General features: G+C 40.3%; 1 protein-coding gene across 1 annotated transcript in view; it reads left to right on the top strand.

Annotated features, from left to right (window-relative positions):
* The window catches only part of LOC126372013 (beta-3 adrenergic receptor-like), a 52,198-nt gene extending 34,042 nt beyond the window's left edge, over positions 1-18,156 (top strand). Inside the window, exons 3-4 of the mRNA XM_050017512.1 lie at positions 16,478-16,696; positions 17,055-18,156. Of these exons, the coding sequence (XP_049873469.1) occupies positions 16,478-16,696; positions 17,055-18,149 (1,314 nt within the window). The 3' untranslated portion in view covers positions 18,150-18,156. The remainder of the gene's footprint in view (positions 1-16,477; positions 16,697-17,054) is intronic.
* The last annotated feature ends 236 nt before the right edge of the window (positions 18,157-18,392 follow it).

The raw sequence follows: 18,392 nt of genomic DNA, 5'->3' as shown, positions 1-18,392 counted from the left end.
GTCTTCTTTTCGATCCTTAACATACTTTATAGAACCTTTTTTCTGTCTTCCCAGCATCATCAAACCCACCTACATTTTACATAAAAGAAGGGGCATTAACTCGTCTCATACGCCTTAAGACAGGCTGTCTACGTCCAGAATAGATCAAAGCATATTCATGCTTTGTGAAGTGACATGAATTGGCAATATAAGTAGTACTTACGATCTGACCCTCCCAAGAATTTCGCCCCTGTATTTCAGAGAGAAAAGGACGGTGCATAAGTCTATCTCTCGTTACAATAACTATTTAAAGCATGACTGTAATTAAATTTTATCCGTCGCCCAGAAATTTCTTACATACAACAATTTTTCATTGAAGAACAAATTCACATATTGTTATTTTCACGATTTTCACCCAGTTTAGGGAAAACTTGCTGTCAAATTTTGACAGAAGCACAAAAGTCGTGTCAGAACTCATTCAGAGGAACCAGAGCGGAATCAAATATTTTCTATTCCTTTTGTTATTTGATTCCACGAGTATGATATAAAAATTATAAGTCTATGGATATAAAGTATTGTATACATAGAGATAGGACATTATTGTATTATTAGTCACAGTTAGAGCAATACGCGCCTTCGGCTGTCCGGATGTGTTAGTAGAATCGTTTTTTAATAATGGAAGAATTTTTAACAAATACCGATACGACAATAGTGTTTCAAAAAAATATATATATTTATATCTAACAACACCTTTCCTTTCTCATGTTTCGATGGTATTTAGTAGCTTTTTGATTAGCTTACACAACCAGAAATCAGAAATCAAAATCATTTATTCAACAACGTAATTATCATGGATAAACTTGTTGAAGGTCAATGTAACATTTTTGAATTTACGTCATTTCGCAAGGTGTTATTTTTTTTTTTTTTTTTTTTTTATTTATTTTGAGGAAGACTTACGGCCATATACATTTTCAACATAATAACCAGACAATAACTAAAGGCTAATTACAAGTCTCCACCTAATAGTGGCTAAGTTATTTACCCTTTTACAATTATAAAAATCAAGAAGTAAGTAAATAGGTTAAAGCATGTTAAGTAAGGTAGGTACAAACATTTGACGTTCTCAAACTAGGGCTAATAAGTCACTTGTGTCTCAAAGAAAGTTTTCGCAATTTTTTGTCGCATCATGGATACTTTAGAACAAAACAAGTCTAGATCGTACTCAGGTGGTAAGCTGTTAAAACTGTCAATAGATCGTATCAAGTAGGTATTATGCCTATAGTTAGTTCTCGCAAAAGGTGTCCATAAAATAGGACGTTGCCTCAAACTACGAATATTTGCGCGTAAATGCAATTTAGACAAAAGTTCCGGACAATCAATAGAACCATTGGCTATGTTCATTAGAAGTGCTATGTCGGTGACCTTTCGTCTTAGTACAAGCGGTAGGAAATGATATCTCTTGCAGCGTTCCAGATAGCCAGATGTATAGACTCGTGCCTTAAAGTCCAGATAACGCATAAACCGTTTCTGAATATTTTCAACTCGGTTTATATAGGTTTCATATTGTGGATTCCAAACCTGTGATGCGTACTCAAGAATACTACGGCTGAGGAGAAGAAATGACAAGAAACTGCAACAGCAACACATCTTTTAAAAACCAATGAGGATATACATTACTTACAAGTTATTTAATAACTAAAGGAACACATTCAATACCAGACATTTTTATCATTTAGGTAGTCATCAATCTTATAATAAGCTTTTTTACATAAAGTAAGCTTCACATGAGCTTTAAATTTATTTTCTGACAAATTTAAAATATTATCTGGTATTTTATTGTAAAAACGTATACATGTATAACCCCAAAAAAGATGAATTTAATTTACTTATTCTAGAATTTTGAATAGCAATTTTATGTTTATTTTATGTAGATACACCTCACACAACACACACACACACACACACGCACACACACACACACACACACAAACACACACACACACACACACACACACACTCACACACACACACACACACACACGCACATAGCAAGTTGCATTTTACCTTAACTATTAATTATTATTTTCTCTTTTATTGATAACTTGATATCATTCAAATTTTAAATATTATAACAATATTCATTGTCAGCACCCTCACTTTTGGCTTTTGCATACAACTTTTGGATGCTAGCTGGTATCCTTAGCTCAGTTTTAAAACTTTTAGGGATAACAGCCGACTCATAGCAATTATGTCACAGCCTGTAACTACATATTTATAAATGTAAACAAATATTGTCATATATTTAAGGCTTTAATGGTACGAAATAAAGATATTATATTATATTATTATTATTATATTATTATTTCTTTTATTGTAAGTATGCCTTTCACAGTTTCTCGGAAGGAGAGATACATTTTTACGTACATACATAATGATTTCATATATATATTGACTTGCGACCGTCATGACGGTCAGTATATTTATTTCTTTAAACAGCTCCCTCAAAGAGTCCCGACAACGCAGCTTATAAATAGCGCGAACTGTTTATGTTTAAATTCATTTAAAATAAATTGGGTCGTGTACTTGCTTTAAGATAAATGATAAAATTCTGATTACTAAATAAAGACAGATCCAACATTTTCTTTTTTCTATTTAACTTATTTATGGATGTAATCAATAAGTCCGACATTGTATCACGTTTTTCTATGACGTCACAGTGAGCTTTTTCATACAATTTCCTTAGTGATTTCGTGTTTTGACGTTTAGTAAAAAGTAACTGATTTGACCAAAGGATTTGACTATTTGGAAACTAACCTACTTATTTCTTTTTATTTGTTACATTTCGCGCTGATGTCGCTAACTGACGTATCTGATTTTTTTTTTGGCGAATCTGATTTGCACGTTTTACTATTTTCAATAAGACACGCATTTTTTAGCAATATTTACCACGATTTATTGTACACGTGTACTGCACAATCTAGTAGTAGAAAGTCTTTATATACATTTATGCACGGTAACATACAAACATTCGCACAAATCACCCATTGTTTTACGTAATGTACTTTATGTAAAATATCGTAAAAGCAGGGAACTAAAATAATCTCAAAAAATGTTCTCTGAATACGAAATGTCGATCAAATAAAATTTACATTCGGGAACTATTTGCGTATTTGCATTGCCAAGTAAATAGAAGAATGTTTGATCTGTGGGTCGCTTAGGCGTGCAATATTACATGGTTCTTAGCAAATAATGATATATTCTTGCTATGCGGTTCTTTTGACGGTATAAGAATATGCTAGTAGTTGGTCTTAAGTTAAAAAATTGAATGGAAAAATAATTTTATTACTGACATGCTAAGTAATAAGTTGTTTTAAGTTTACGCGGTTATTATCATAATTAAAGCACATAATAACGGGTTCTTACAGCGTCTAAATGGGGATATGAGACTCCCGATATTTAAACGCGGTAAGAACCCGCTATTATGTGCTTTAATTAAGTGATAAGTGTTAAAATAATTTATCTGAGACAGTAAAAACCTAAATATACTTACCTACTTGTAAAATATTCAGCTGTTTTCAACCCCGGCATATCACGGTCATTTTATCGATTCTGACGATATAATTATATCGCTTTGTCGATAATATTTGGGTTCACATATTATAAGTCATCTTGTTCTGTCAAAATACGAACAAAATCACGTTTGACGCAAGTTAGGGAGAAAAACAAACTTATCGACAATATTTATTTAATCGATCGTTAATTTTATCAACTTTGGGTTTCTGTTTATTTTGATTTTTATTATCTCTACCTTCGAGGTTCAGCTAGGGTACCCCACTTATCGATCCTGTGCAAACATTCGAATCACCATAATACAACGAAATTCAATTTGGTGCGGCGACCGATTCTTGAGGTGACATTATACGCTAGACGGTTACCAAAAATATACTCCTAAAATCCCCCCCTCCTACTTACTCCTAGATCTAGAATAATGTTTCACTTTTATTTTACTTTTATATTTGTATTACATTCAATGTTCCTTAAGAACTCTGAACTTACTACATACTGCACTTACTAGCAGGCTCCAACCCTGATTATTGTTAATTAAGGTTATTGTAAACGAAATAAACTTTATTTTATTTATTTTATTTTTAATAATATGGAATTAAGGATATCCTCAAAAGGTATAGTCGAGTATGATCTATTGTGAACCGGTGGCGTGCGTGTATGAAGAGATTGATGATTGTGGAGGAAGCAAGAGAAGTATGTCAAGATCAAAGCAAATGGAATTCCAAGTCTCTGCTTACCCCGGTGAAAAATACGCGTGAATAAATATATGTATGTTTTACACAATATAATGAATTTGGACAGATAAAAGTCACGACCGTTAGTATGAGGTAGAAAGTTACATATCAATATATATGTTTTGTTTATTTAAATAAATAAATAATAAATAAATAAATTAATATCAACACAAAAACTGTATTTATTGGTCTTTTACGAGATCTTTTATTTTGACGTGTCTTATTGCTGCAGCTGGGTTTCGTCTGAGAGTATAACATTTGAAAGAATCAGTCGACCGTAGTGCGCCGATAGCGATAAGCGTTGAAAGAAGGAAAACATCGACCTCACCGGCGTGGTTGATATCGAGGATCTGAAGTGTTTGTTGTCGCAGCTGTGTACCTCTATGGCGAAAGTATTCGGGTCGTCAGTATCTTATAGTACGTCCTTCAGGTGCCGATATTTTCAGTACCGTCCCTATACGGGATGTATTCAGAAGCCGCTACTACCTTTCGGATTTCGGTGTTGCGGAGCAGAATCAAAGTCCTAAGGAAGTCATGAAGAATCGTATGAAAACTGGGGGTTAAAATGGCCACATTGAAGCAATTCATCTAAGAAAGCAATATTGCTATTTGACAGTTGTTTGTATTGCGCACTTCACTTTTATATGCGGAAATGTCAAATTGTAATATTGCTTTCTTAAATGAATTGCTTCGATGTGGCCATTTTAACCCCCCAGATTTCTAATCCACCTAGACAGTTCATCGTGTTGAAAGGATATACATACATACATAAACTCACGCCTATTTCCCACCGGGGTAAACAGAGACTATAGAATTCAATTTGCTTCGATCCTGACACACTTCTCTTGCTTCCTCCACATTCATCAATCGCTTCATACACGCACGCCGGTTCAGAGTAGATCGTATTAAACCTTTTCTAAGGACATCTCCAATTTGGTAATCGTAAGTCATTCTCGGTCGGGTTGATAGAAGAGGATATAAAATCCCTTAATTGACTTTTACGCCATATCCAGATTAAAAAACAGCTGACATTGGTGCTAATTCCTGTAAATACCATCTAATTTTATTTTAAGTTATATCTGTCATTTTCTTATCCGCCGAAAAGGAAAGGGACGGGTAATCGAAAAGCATAAAATTTATGGAACACATGTCAATTTTAAGCACAAATCTAAACTAACCGTCTAAAAATTTTACATCCGTCAATAACCCGATACAGTTAAGTAGACAGCACGTCAAACGGATTGCATACCAGCGACGTACCTTTTGATTCGCCCGGGTTATTCATTCATTTACTCATTCTTCCTAAAATTAAGAGCTGTGAATCATCCGTCCCTTTCCTTTTCGATGGATATGAATATGACGGATATAACTTAAAATAAAATTAGGCGGTGTCTGCAGGAATCGGGGCCATTTTAGTTGTATTTTACATACGCCACTTACATCGTTGTGTCACTGGTTCGATTCCCAACTCGGGTTCTAAACCACTAAATTCGACTTTGAGTTTGAATTCATGATTGGATCATAGATAATTGATATTACGTAGTTTCCAGGATTTGTTCCTGGCTAATGGCAATATGCCACTACATGGGGCTTAAGCATAGTTGGCGAGGTGTGTGTGTTACACGTACCTGCCTACCCCTTTGGGGATACATGCGTGATGCTATACAGGGTGTTAGTGACATCGTAACGAACACTGAGGGATGATTCAGGACATGATTTTTAGTTGATATCAAGTTGAATTTTCCGACGCAAAAGTATGGAACGGAAAATAATTTTGAAAACCTAAAATTTTCATGAATTTTCCGACAGGAAATTCCACTTGATATCAACTCAGAATCATGGTCCGAATCATCCCCCTCAGTATTCGTTACAGTGTCACTAACACCCAGTACCTATTATGTTATGAATACGTTATGGTATAAGTACGTTTAAATATTATTTTTCTATGTGCAATCTTCCTATTTACTCAATAGTATTACGCTTACGAATTCTACCTAATAAAATTTTGCGAACCGTATTGATACAGCCTTATTTCGTACTGTTCCTTTTACTTGATGCTTTTTAATTAGGCACGTTCGTTTATTGGGGTCGGTAGAGGAAAACAGCGGTAGTACGTTCACTTGTTGCTCACAGGAAGCCGGCAGAGGGCGCACGTCGGCAATTTCCGTCAAGATAACGCCTTCCGAGACCCGCGCCATATTGTTTTTATAACTTTTTTTTTCCTTTTTTTATCACATCGATTATATTTCATATCGGCAACCCATCTGTGCGTGGCGAAGGTTTTATTTATGTTTAATTTTCTAAGCTTGAAATCATAGATGATAAGTCAAATCATAATTGAATTTGGAAAATATTCTGAATTGATTTAAATACCTTGTTGCTTCTACGATATGCCCGGAACAATTGAAAGTCGTATAGTATTTTTTTAGATCAAAATCCTTTGTCCATCTATTGTCATAGAATAAAAAAGGTTTGAGGTCGCAGGTTCGAATCTAGCACAGGCTTAAACTATATAGCCGAATTAGTTTTCGAATTAGTGATTATTTAGAAGATATGAATGCATGGGATTAACTGTCTGAGAACTGATATTAGGCAGCTAAATTACTCAATTGTATATCAATATTTTATGTTTATTTTTTTTTAAAGAACGTCTAGGGCCCTGTGCCGAGGTTTTTCTTGCAGCTTCTTTTCCCCGGCTATACAGGTTGTGAGAAGCTGCAGTAGTTTTAGGCGGATGAGACGTTCGTTATGTAAAAATTGACGATTCAAAGTGTAACTATGTTACCCACTGAATAAAGATATTTTTGAATTTGAATTTGAATTTGAATTAATGTCTGGATCATAAATGATTATCACGTGCTCAGCGGTGAAGAGAAACATCGCGAAAAATCTCACATTCCTGGGAAATGTATTTTCGGAGGTATGTGACCTATCCTGTATTGGGCTGGTTTTCCCTTCCCGGGTTGGAAGGTCAGACAGGCAGTCGCTTCTGTAAAAAACCGGGCTTGTCAAATCTTCAGGTTAGGTAAGCGGACCCTGTGAGAAACGGGATAATGGTAGGGGGATGATGATATGATATATAAAAATATTTCCTCTTTTTGGAATAATATTAACTTCATTGTCTTACATGCCTAATACTAATGTTTTAAGCGATGCGTTATAAAAAAATGTAAGTATTATAGTTTGCGTAACATATATAACATAAACAGCCTATATACGTCCCACTGCTGGGCACAGGCCTCCCCTCAATCAACCGGAGGGGGTATGGAGCATACTCCACCACGCTGCTCCAATGCGGGTTGGTGGAAGTGTTTTTACGGCTAATAGCCGGGACCAACGTCTTAACGTGCCCTCCGAAGCACGGAATCATCTTACTTTTTCGGACAATCAGGTGATTCAAGCCTGAAAAGTCCTTACCAAACAAAGGACAGTCTCACAAAGTGATTTCGACAATGTCCCCATCGGGAATCGAACCCGGACCTCCAGATCGTGAGCCTAACGCTCTAACCACTAGACCACGGAGGCTGTTAGTAGTTTGCGTACCGCGTGCAAATCCATCAGTCGTTCATCAGCACTTAGTAATTCTCGAGATTAAGCCGGAGGAAACAGACGATTTTTTTTGGTCTTATTTATTTAAGAGCTCTTAACAAAATTTGTTATGCCAGTCCCATCTATCAAGACTGACTAAAACTGATAAAATGATAAAAAAATCATAATTTAATTCACGCCCCCACCCACATCAGTCTTCTTAGGCTGGAATAACGTCTTTGTGATGCTGTTGTGAATGAAAGCATAAATCAAACATGATTCTCTGCTCGTAGGCTTTTATAAAAAGGCCTCCAAGATACCTATATCACTATTCTGTATCCTAATTTTTAGTTGTTTAAATAAAAACAGCCTTTGTGAGGCATTCCGAGTACATTCGTGTAAGATATGGTGGAATTTATGATGATTGATAATGGTGTGTTCCCTGACATCAGCATACCAGACTAGCCCATTTCTAACTTCTATTCAAAAGGCATCTAAGACCTCGAGTATAGAATAAAGAATACTGCGTATAGAACAGTAGGAACACTCCGCCCGCACCAATTCGAACCAGGCGCCGAGCTAGTTTTACTTCAGCCCCCCCCCCCCCCTCCTCTGGGTCTTCATCATCATCAGCCCATTAACATCCCCACTGCTGGGGCACGGGACTTCCCTATGGATGGATAGGGAGAACGGGCCTTAAACCACTACGCGGGCCCAGTGCGGATTGGTGGTTATTAACGACTGCTAATGCAGCCGGGACCAACGGCTTAACGTGCCTTCCGAAGCACGGAGGAGCTCGAGATGAAAACTTTTTTTTGTGGTCACCCATCCTATGACCGGCCTTTGCGCAAGTTGCTTAACTTCAACAATCGCAGACCGAGCGCGTTTACCGCTGCGCCACCGAGCTCCTCTGGGTCTTACTCTAGTCTAAATAGTTGTATGCAGCCAAGAGTGCGGGAGCGTGCGCGGACTATCTTCCTCGCTTGCACTTACATAGGCGGTAAAAAAGAGTTTTTTTTATGGAGCATTAGGGGTGTGACTCAAAGCAAATTAATCAGCTGCGCTCTAAATGCAAGAAAAAAACAGTTTTTTTTAAGTGACTTATTGCAGATTTACCGCAAATGTCATTAGTTACTTGAGACCGGACGAATGGATATCGCTGAGGGTTCTCATCCGGTACAAAATTTAAGACAACAGGCCTGAGAGTGCTCAGTTGGGCGCGAACCTGACAGGAGTATTTAAATAATTACTTAATCGACCCTAGAGTGTCGATAGAGATAAGCGCTGAATGAAAGAAATCGTCGATAACGCCAGCATGGTCGCTTTCGGGGTCAAAACGCAGTAACAGTCATAGTCTTACACGAAAATAAATTAATTCTTCATTTGTCCATTAAAACAACCTCACACATGTACGCTGCCAACACAAACCAGTCTTCCAAAACACGATATACGCCCATTTCAGTACAAGGGCATTACTTAATATTTCATACCGCTCACCGCGCGCCCTACGGCCAAGCTCCATTTCTATTTATGTAACCTTTACTTGAATGTTTGAAGGTGAAAACGCGTTGGAAAGGTCACGACAAACGATCCTTCATTAGCCTTTCGGTTTTCGACGATTCAGCATAGCGCCTGTGACGTAATAAAGTAAGGTATTTATACATGTACAAAGTGTAATGGCGGCGGCCTATGAAAAAAGCGAAGCACCTCATCAAGGCTACACGGCCTGGCAAAACTACGACACATGGATATATTTTTTGGTCGAATTCTATCACTGGTGAAAAATTCAAAATGGCGGAATAAAAGATGACAGTCATATTAAGTGTTATATCATACGAGAGCTCTCAGCGCTTCTCATTTGTAGGACAAGGTAGTTAATCCGCGACTATATCTCAATTGGGGTAGTCAGAGGTATTCATCGTAAGATGAACTAAATACCCACACACCACTAAGTTTTCTGTAACATGATAGGTGGTGAGCCGTATCGCCGTCTATAATAATCGACCCAAATGTGTGTCAAAATATGATATCAAAAAGTAATCTTAATTTAGTAACCGGGTGTTGGAATTTTTGGGCAACCCTACACGATTGCACGTTTTGTTCCGGGTTTTCAAATAATAACGGAATTATACTGTGAAGTTCAATCTCCCTCATTTATAATGCCACATAATATATTTTAAATGTTTTTAATAGCCATGTTCGGAGAATGTATGACTTACACATAGAGGATAAAATAAAGACTTACATCGTATTTCTGAATTAGACTGTATGATACTTTCTAATATCTGTTCCTGTAGAGTTTTTGAATGAGGGACTTTCCAGGTTACACATTGTTTTAAGTTTACGCGGTTATAAATCATAATTAAAACACATAATAACGAGTTCTTACCGCGCTTAAAGTAGGGATATGAAGTGGGGATTATGGATCTACCTACTCCACTCCAATCTCATCAGTCATCCCGTGATCATGGCACTTGCAACAGTGTCGAAATATCGGGAGTCTCATATTCCTACTTTAAACGCGGTAAGAACCCGTTATTATGTGTTTCTAGGTTCATCATCATCAACAGCCTATATACGTCCCACTGCTGGGCACAGGCCTCCCCTCAATCAACCGGAGGGGGTATGGAGCATACTCCACCACGCTGCTCCAATGCGGATTGGTGGAGGTGTTTTTACGGTTAATAGCCGGGACCAACGGCTTAACGTGCCCTCCGAAGCACGGAATCATCTTACTTTTTCGGACAATCAGGTGATTCAAGCCTGAAAAGTCCTTACCAAACAAAGGACAGTCTCACAAAGTGATTTCGACAATGTCCCCATCGGGAATCGAACCCGGACCTCCAGATCGTGAGCCTAACGCTCTAACCACTAGACCACGGAGGCTGCTAGGTTACGTTCACCAAAAACAATATAGATGGCGTTGTACAGCTTTAACGTGACAATTGATATCAAGTTGTTTCTAGAAATTCGTTAATGGCAAAAGGCTCGCTCCCTATTACATGCATCGAGAAGTGGTTGTATAATAATATGTTGTACACCTGTGCCTTCGGGTACATAGGCGTAATGCTATCTTACGTTTGATTTTAATTTATTTTACAGAAAAGTAATCAAAAATATCTGATCAAATCCCTTAAAGCCTTCTTTATTTATGCAAATCTATTCAAGCGATAACCGTTAAACCTTTTATGGCACGTTGTAACTTGAGTTTGATACACGTGTAAAGCGAGAAACCATTGAAAGATTACGGTAAATTCTTACACAAGCACCTGTAAATAATTTATGATAAGGTAATAAAATATAATCATGACGCTTTTCTCTCGTACATTCGAATAATTAAGCGTAAGAACATCCCGGACACTTCATTTTCTTCTTCCTTGCGCTATCCCACTTTAGGTGGGGTCGGCTCTCCTAATTTTGCGGCGCCATGACATTCTGTCTAGGGTTGTCGGGTCGGGTAAATTTTCATTTTTTAATAATCGGGACATGCTGGTCCACCAAGTATAAGGAGGGCGTCCTCTGCCTCTTTTGTTCTCGGGCAGGCAAAGAGCTGTGTGGACTACATGCTGCTGGTCTCTCCGCATTACGTGGCCATACCACCTCAAACGACTTTCTTTCAGCTTATCGGGTATAGGGGCTACTTTGAAGCTTCCGCGAACGTACTCGTTTCTAATTTTGTCTTGCCTAGTCACCCCTCCCGACCATCGAAGCATTTTCATCTCAGTCGTATGAAGTTTTTGTGTGTGCGCCTCTTTAAGCGGCCAGCATTCCGATCCGTACATCAGCGCAGGTCTCACGGCCGTCTTATAAATTTTGCCTTTGATGCGGACTGGCATACGCGGGTCACAAAGCACACCTGTAAGGGTTCGCCATTTTTGCCAACCAACATTGATCCTATGTGCAACATCAGCTTCTACCTCTCCGTTTGCAGCGATAACCGAGCCAAGGTATCTAAATTGTGCTACTCTTGGAACTGGTGTATTGTCGGGGTACAAAATAGTAGATGTGCAGGTACTGTTGCTGAATTGACATTCCATGTGCTCAGTTTTGGAGCGACTAACTTTAAGCCCAGCATTCTCCAAAGCGCTAAACCACGAATGTAGTGCTGCTTGTATCTGGGTGGCATCATTAGCAACCAGCGCAATATCATCCGCATACATAAGATTCCAAGGCAATGGAGTTTGGATGTCTTTTGTGATCAGATTCATTACCAAATTAAACAAAAGGGGACTAAGCGCTGAGCCCTGATGAACTCCCACCTTCACTTCAAACTCCTCACTTAACCCCGCCGGACTCTTGACCTTCGTGCGAACATTTCGGTACATATCTTGTATCAGCTGTACGTAAGTTTCCGGTAGATGTTGTGCCCTCAGCGCTTGCCAGACAAGTCTTCGCGGCACTCGGTCAAAAGCCTTTTCCAAGTCAATAAATACGTAATGCAGATCCTGCTTATTGAGGCGGTGTTTGTCTGATAATATTCGTACTGCTTGTATTGCATCTGTTGTAGACTTTGAAGGGGTGAATCCAAACTGATTAGGGGTTATTTCGGAGAGAGATTGTATTCGCCTATTTATAATACGTTCCCAGATTTTGAGACGTGAGATCCCGGACACTTCATACAAACAACAAACACACACACAGACATCACACATTGACGTTATCGTACACGGGCGTCTGTGTGTGTCACGTCTAACGCCATACGATTGAAGACTAAACTACATATGTTCGAGAGGGGGGGAGCAGAGAGTTGCCGTTCTATATTGCTTATTCTATGACAATCCATTTTTGACGTGACTTATTATACATTTGCCGCAAACGGAATTATTCATATTCATAATATTTATTTGTATTTATCATACATTGTCATTATTTATCTATCATACATTATTAACATTAAGTTTAGTTGAACATCATTTTTTTTAATTTGGATGAATCGCTGTGGTCAAACAAAAACTAAATGTAAATAGTAACAAGTCAGAGTAACTCATAAATCAAATTATAACAAAACTCGTCTATGGTCGCATTATATGGTAGTTTCCTAGGTCAAAGATAAATTACGAAATTCCGATTGCTGAGCAAAGACAGATCTAAAAGGTGACAAAAAACGTTTTATTTTTTTCTTTTGAAATTTTTATGAATTTTAATAATAAAAATGTCATGTGTCGTTACCTGTTTGTGTAGTACGTCACTTTGTCACGTTTTTCTATGACGTCATAGGTTGCTTTTCTATAAAAATTATATAGTAATTTCCTGTTTTGCGTGTAGTAAAAAGTAACTGATTTGACTAGTTGGAAACTACCCTATTTTTATAGTATTACAACTCCCAAGCGTTATCCCGTTTCCACAGGGTCCGCCTTACCTAACCGGAAGATTTGACAGGTCCGGTTTTTTACAGAAGCGACTGCCTGTCTGACCTTCCAACCCGAAGAGAAAACCAGCTCAATACATGTTAGGTCACACACCTCCGAAACGCATTTTTTGGCAATGTGTGTTTCCTCACGATGGGTTTTTCTTCACCGTTGAGCACGTGATAATCATTTACGATCCACCGGGTGAGAACCTTCAGCGATTCCCATTTGTCCGGCCTAGTAGTTAATGCCATCTGCGGCAAATCTACAATAAGTCACGTCAAAAAATAAAACATTTACGATCCAAACATGAATTCGATAACAAATTCGATAATCATTAGTTTAGGCCCGTGCTGAGATTCGAACCTGCGACCCCACAGTGAGAGTCATGCGTTCTTCCAACTGAGCCACCACGGGTCCTATAAACTCTGGTATTTACCTAGAGATATTTCCTACGAAACTTTTTATCCTTCTGAACAAATCGGATCATGTCGACGGAACGGTATAATCCTTAGCATTAAAACAGATTGATTACCGCGTTTCGTATCGTCTTCGCAGAATTAAACTTTCAGACCAATCCGCTGCAATCCATATATATATACGTACACATATAATATAAATATAGTACTTATACAGATCAAGAGGAATATAAACGAGGCTTCAGGTAGCTTTTTTTTGTTATTGTACTGTATTGTATTGTTGTATTTGGTTGTTTTTTTTTGTTGTGTTACTGGTTGCCTGGAAGAAATTGCTGCTTAGCAATAAAGCCGCCAGATTGTACTGTATCTATCATCATCTGTGTTAATTTGTTTTGTATGTTGTGTGCAATAAAGTATATTTGATTTGATTTGATTGTAGATTTGCCGCATATGGTATTAACTACTGGGCCGTGATGAGTGCTTTTCTGTTCCCCATAAACACGATAGATGGCGTTGTTAAGTTTTTCTTCGTTTGAACTTCTAATTTCATGGATAAAAGACATACTTAATAATATATATTTTTTATTATTATTCTGATAAAAATAAAGAGAAGCAATAAAGGTAGCAACATCATGAGATCCAAATATCAATCAACCATTAGTTTTATATATGCTTCTGCCCTTATATTACATTTTATGAGAAAAGTTTGGGGAACGATTGGAAAATCCCTCGTTATGTTATATTTTTTATAAAATACCACCTTTCCGCTTGTGACTCCGTTATCGTGCGCGGCACGTATCTATTCCACGACCTTTTTCTTTCCCTTAAGGGATGATTTCCTGACTAAAAGCTATACTATGTTACTCTGGGTCTCAAACTATCCGTACGACATGCAAATTGGTTCGCGGACAAACAGATTGGATAAGTACACTGTTGGACAAAAAAATCGACTCAAGTTCTATTACCGAGTTTTTGATCTCTCTCTCTCTTTATTTAAGAGCGACACGCGAGCGCTCTTCTCGGTGGAGTAATCACCTTCATTACTCCATAGATAGGGCGTGTAGAACGGTGGTTGCCCCAATCGCCTTCCGTTCCGCAGTACACCGACCAATTTCTCAATCGGTGATGTTCTAGCTAGAGCCCTACCAGAATCCATTTCCTCGGCCTCCAACCAGTACTGTTACCGCTGCTGCCCGGCATCAGGGGTGCGCTTTTGAAGTAGCGGCGCCTACTCGCTACGTCACAAGATTGTCATAGAACCTAAGTAGCATTTTATAGATTAGCCAGTCCTGGTGAGCTACCCACTACGTTCTGCTAATCCTGTCGCTGTTTGGTCGGGGACTGCTTATTTTTATATTCGCAGCTAACCATCATATCTGTTGGGCGTTCCACTATCCGCCACCTGTGGACCCCGTAGATGGCCTACTACACTAATAAGTACACATGTCTACAAATAAGGTATAGTTATCATTACAAAGAGCAGAGCAATTTTCCAAATGCCGGGTAACAAAACTTGAGTCGAAGTTTTTGTCCAACAGTGTATTAGTGTAGATTAGCTGTGGATTAGCACTTTGTTCACATGGACTTCGGTTATCGTGACAAGTACCTATTTACTAAGTCGTCCTAAGAAAGTAACATAGCATAACATCGCGACTGTATCCCCGAAGCATTACATTGCAGTCGATCGTAGAAGAAGAGAGAAAACGTTTTGCCATCTTGATACATAACATACATAAACAGCCTATATATATACATTCCACTGCTGGGCACAGGCCTCCCCTCAATCAACCGAAGGGAGTATGGAGCATACTCCACCACGCTGCTCCAATGCGGGTTGGTGGAGGTGTTTTTACGGCTAATAGCCGGGAACAACGACTTAACGTGCCCTCCGAAGCACGGAATCATCTTACTCTTTCGGACAATCAGGTAATTCAAGCCTGAAAAGTCCTTACCAAACAAAGGACATTCTCACAAAGTGATTTCGACAATGTCCCCATCGGGAATCGAACCCGGACCTCTAGATCGTGAGCCTAACGCTCTAACCACTAGACCACTGAGGCTGCTATATAGTTCTTTATAAGTACATAAAAAATATATTTATATAAAAAAATATATAATTTGTTGGATGTTGCCAACAAATATTTTCTCTGTTTCTTCTTTTTTTTTGAAGTTAAAAATGATCAGTTTCGAAGGTGACGAATCAGGAACAAATTTTCTGTATCCCTGACAACATGACGTTCGATTGAGATACAAGTTTTTTTTCAGATACACGCACGGTGTATTTTCACGATCACGTCTTTCACGTCGACAGGTATTCGTTTTTCCTTATGAAGGAAATGCGTGATCGTTATATTGTCTGCCCTTATGACATGTGTAATAATAAAAGTACTTACCTATTTTTGCTTATATCTTGTATCCTTGTAAGTCGTTATGAATATGGAAGTAAAGTTGGTATCTATCAGCTTAAATATTTTCTTCTATTTGTTAGTAGTACTTTTAGACATTAAGTAAACGCAGGAGCAAGACTCTATATGATCACGCCCGAGTATTCATTAGGAAATTTCAATCTTCTATCGTGTAGGTTGTGAGGTGAATTACCAACCTCATCAACCCTGGTGTCAGGATTACTTTTGAACCGCCAAAGGCCCCTGACATGACTCATGTAACGACTACGTACTTACATCAGTAAGTAGTAACCGGGACCAACGGCTTTACGTGTCTCCTGAAGCATCATCTTACTTTCGGCCAATGACGTGATCAGCCTGTAATGTCCTAAGTAAAAACTAGTGATTTCCGTGGTATGTCTCCACCGGGATTCGAACCCCAAACATCTGTGAGCTCAACAATTGGAGCACAGAAGCCGTAAACAAACATTAACCTCGAGCTTTCTATTTGTTTCCAGCCAGCATCTGCCTCGTCAGTGCTACTAGTCCACCTGGGCGCGGTGGGGGCGCTAGCGAGCGGCGCGGCGCTGTGTGGCGGAGGAGGCGCGTGCGCATGCGGGGCGCTACTGCACGCACTGCATCCGCTGCAGCTGTGGACTGTGTGTGGGCTGCACGCTGACCGCGCCGCCGCCATCGCCGCGCCGCTGCACTATGCTGCCATCGTGTCCGCAAGGAAGGTAAACATTTTTTTATTTCATTCCATTGTTTTACATTGATTACTTGTTGTGCCAGCGATATTATATACATTTTATTACTTTATATTATATACCTTTTTTAGTTTCTATGTCCAACAATACAATTATCATGACATGGACTACTTCAGTGACGAATGGCATAGGTACTACGCCACCATAAGCATCACCCTACTTTAATTAAAGAATTCCTTACCTTCTTACTTCCCTGTGGTACATATAATTATCATTAACAATTATCGACTACAATAACCTGCCCCGTATTATACAGGGACCGCTTTCCTAAGCTGAAGATTTGACAGGTCTTAATACCTGGTTAGTATAGTGGCTGTTTCACTTTCAGGTGATGATCTGCGTCGCAAGCGGCTGGGTGGCCATGGCAGCATTACTGGCGCCCCTTGCGGCCGCGCAGCCCCCGCTTGCATACAGCATCGGACTCGGAGGCTGCGCCCCCGACTGCGGCGCCGGCCCCTACGGCCTCGCCTTCTGCCTACTCTATGCAATACTGACGCTGGTCCTCCCCGCAGCCCTAGTTCTCCTCTGCAGTCTCAAGATCCTCCGCATCGCTCGCTACCATCGGCACAGAATCGCTGCAGCGATCTACGAAGTCACTCTCTCCGCGCAAGTCACCGTGACGCACCAACGTAATCCCTTCTCGCCACCCCCGCCTCCCCGTCGTAGAGCGTTATCCGCTGTACTTCAGCCCTTGGGATCCTTAGCAACTCTCTATTTCCCGTACTATTGTATTCTGATATGGCCCGCTGTCGCCGTACCTCCGCAGCCACTAGCGGCCCTATCTGCTGCTCTGCTTGCGGCTGCTCCACCGGTCAACGGCCTATTGTACGGAATTCGAAGTCGTATCTTACGGGACTCGCTGAGAAACTATAGACGGAAACGACTGACGAAAAGTGAGGTGACGCAGGAGATTCAGGCTCGCACGCCGAGCGCGTGCGGGTCGCGACGGCCATCCCTGTCGGCGGGGTCGGGCTGCATCCGGCCGCCGACGACGCGCCGCCTTTCGGACGCGGCGGCGATGGGTCTGCGCGGGGCGGAGCGGCCCGCGCCGCGTGCTGCCTCCTGCAACATGTTGCAGGACTCGCAAGACGAGGAACCGCCGCGAACCAGAACCTCAGCCATTCCATTGATTCGGGCGCCACCACACGTGGTGCTGGGGCGGGCGCTCGGGCTAGAGGAGAACGACCGCAGAGACCGGCGCCGGCGGCAGTCGCCGCGCATCACGGTGACGCGCGCCATGTCGGACGAGAGCGAGTCCCCGACGCGGCGGCCGCTGTGCCGGCAGCAGTCGCGGTCTAGCGGTGCGCTGGTGGGCGCGCTGGCGTGCTCGTCCGCACTGTCGGAGCACGAGCCCCCGCCCGATGAGCAGCTGCTGCTCTCCTGGCCGCAGTACCACGCCCACACACGACACGACGCTTTATAAAACGGGTATTTAGACTAGATGTGCTAAGTGTGAGTAAGGACAATAAGTGTGCGGATCGAAGTCGAGTCACGCGGTGTTTATGAATATTATTTTTAACCGCTTCATGTAAACCGTCTTCGCTCGACCTCCCCGACCAAACTGTGACCAAACTTTCCTATCGTACTGTTAGACTTAATGATTTCTCCTACAGGGTTCCTCCATATCGTTAGCTTTACCTACTGAAGTATTACTTTAGTGTGTACG

The sequence above is a fragment of the Pectinophora gossypiella genome, chromosome 13 (assembly GCF_024362695.1).
Source record: "Pectinophora gossypiella chromosome 13, ilPecGoss1.1, whole genome shotgun sequence".
NCBI lineage: Eukaryota > Metazoa > Arthropoda > Insecta > Lepidoptera > Gelechiidae > Pectinophora > Pectinophora gossypiella.
Note: the sequence above shows the minus strand (reverse complement) of the source record. Positions and strands in the feature narration are given on the sequence as shown.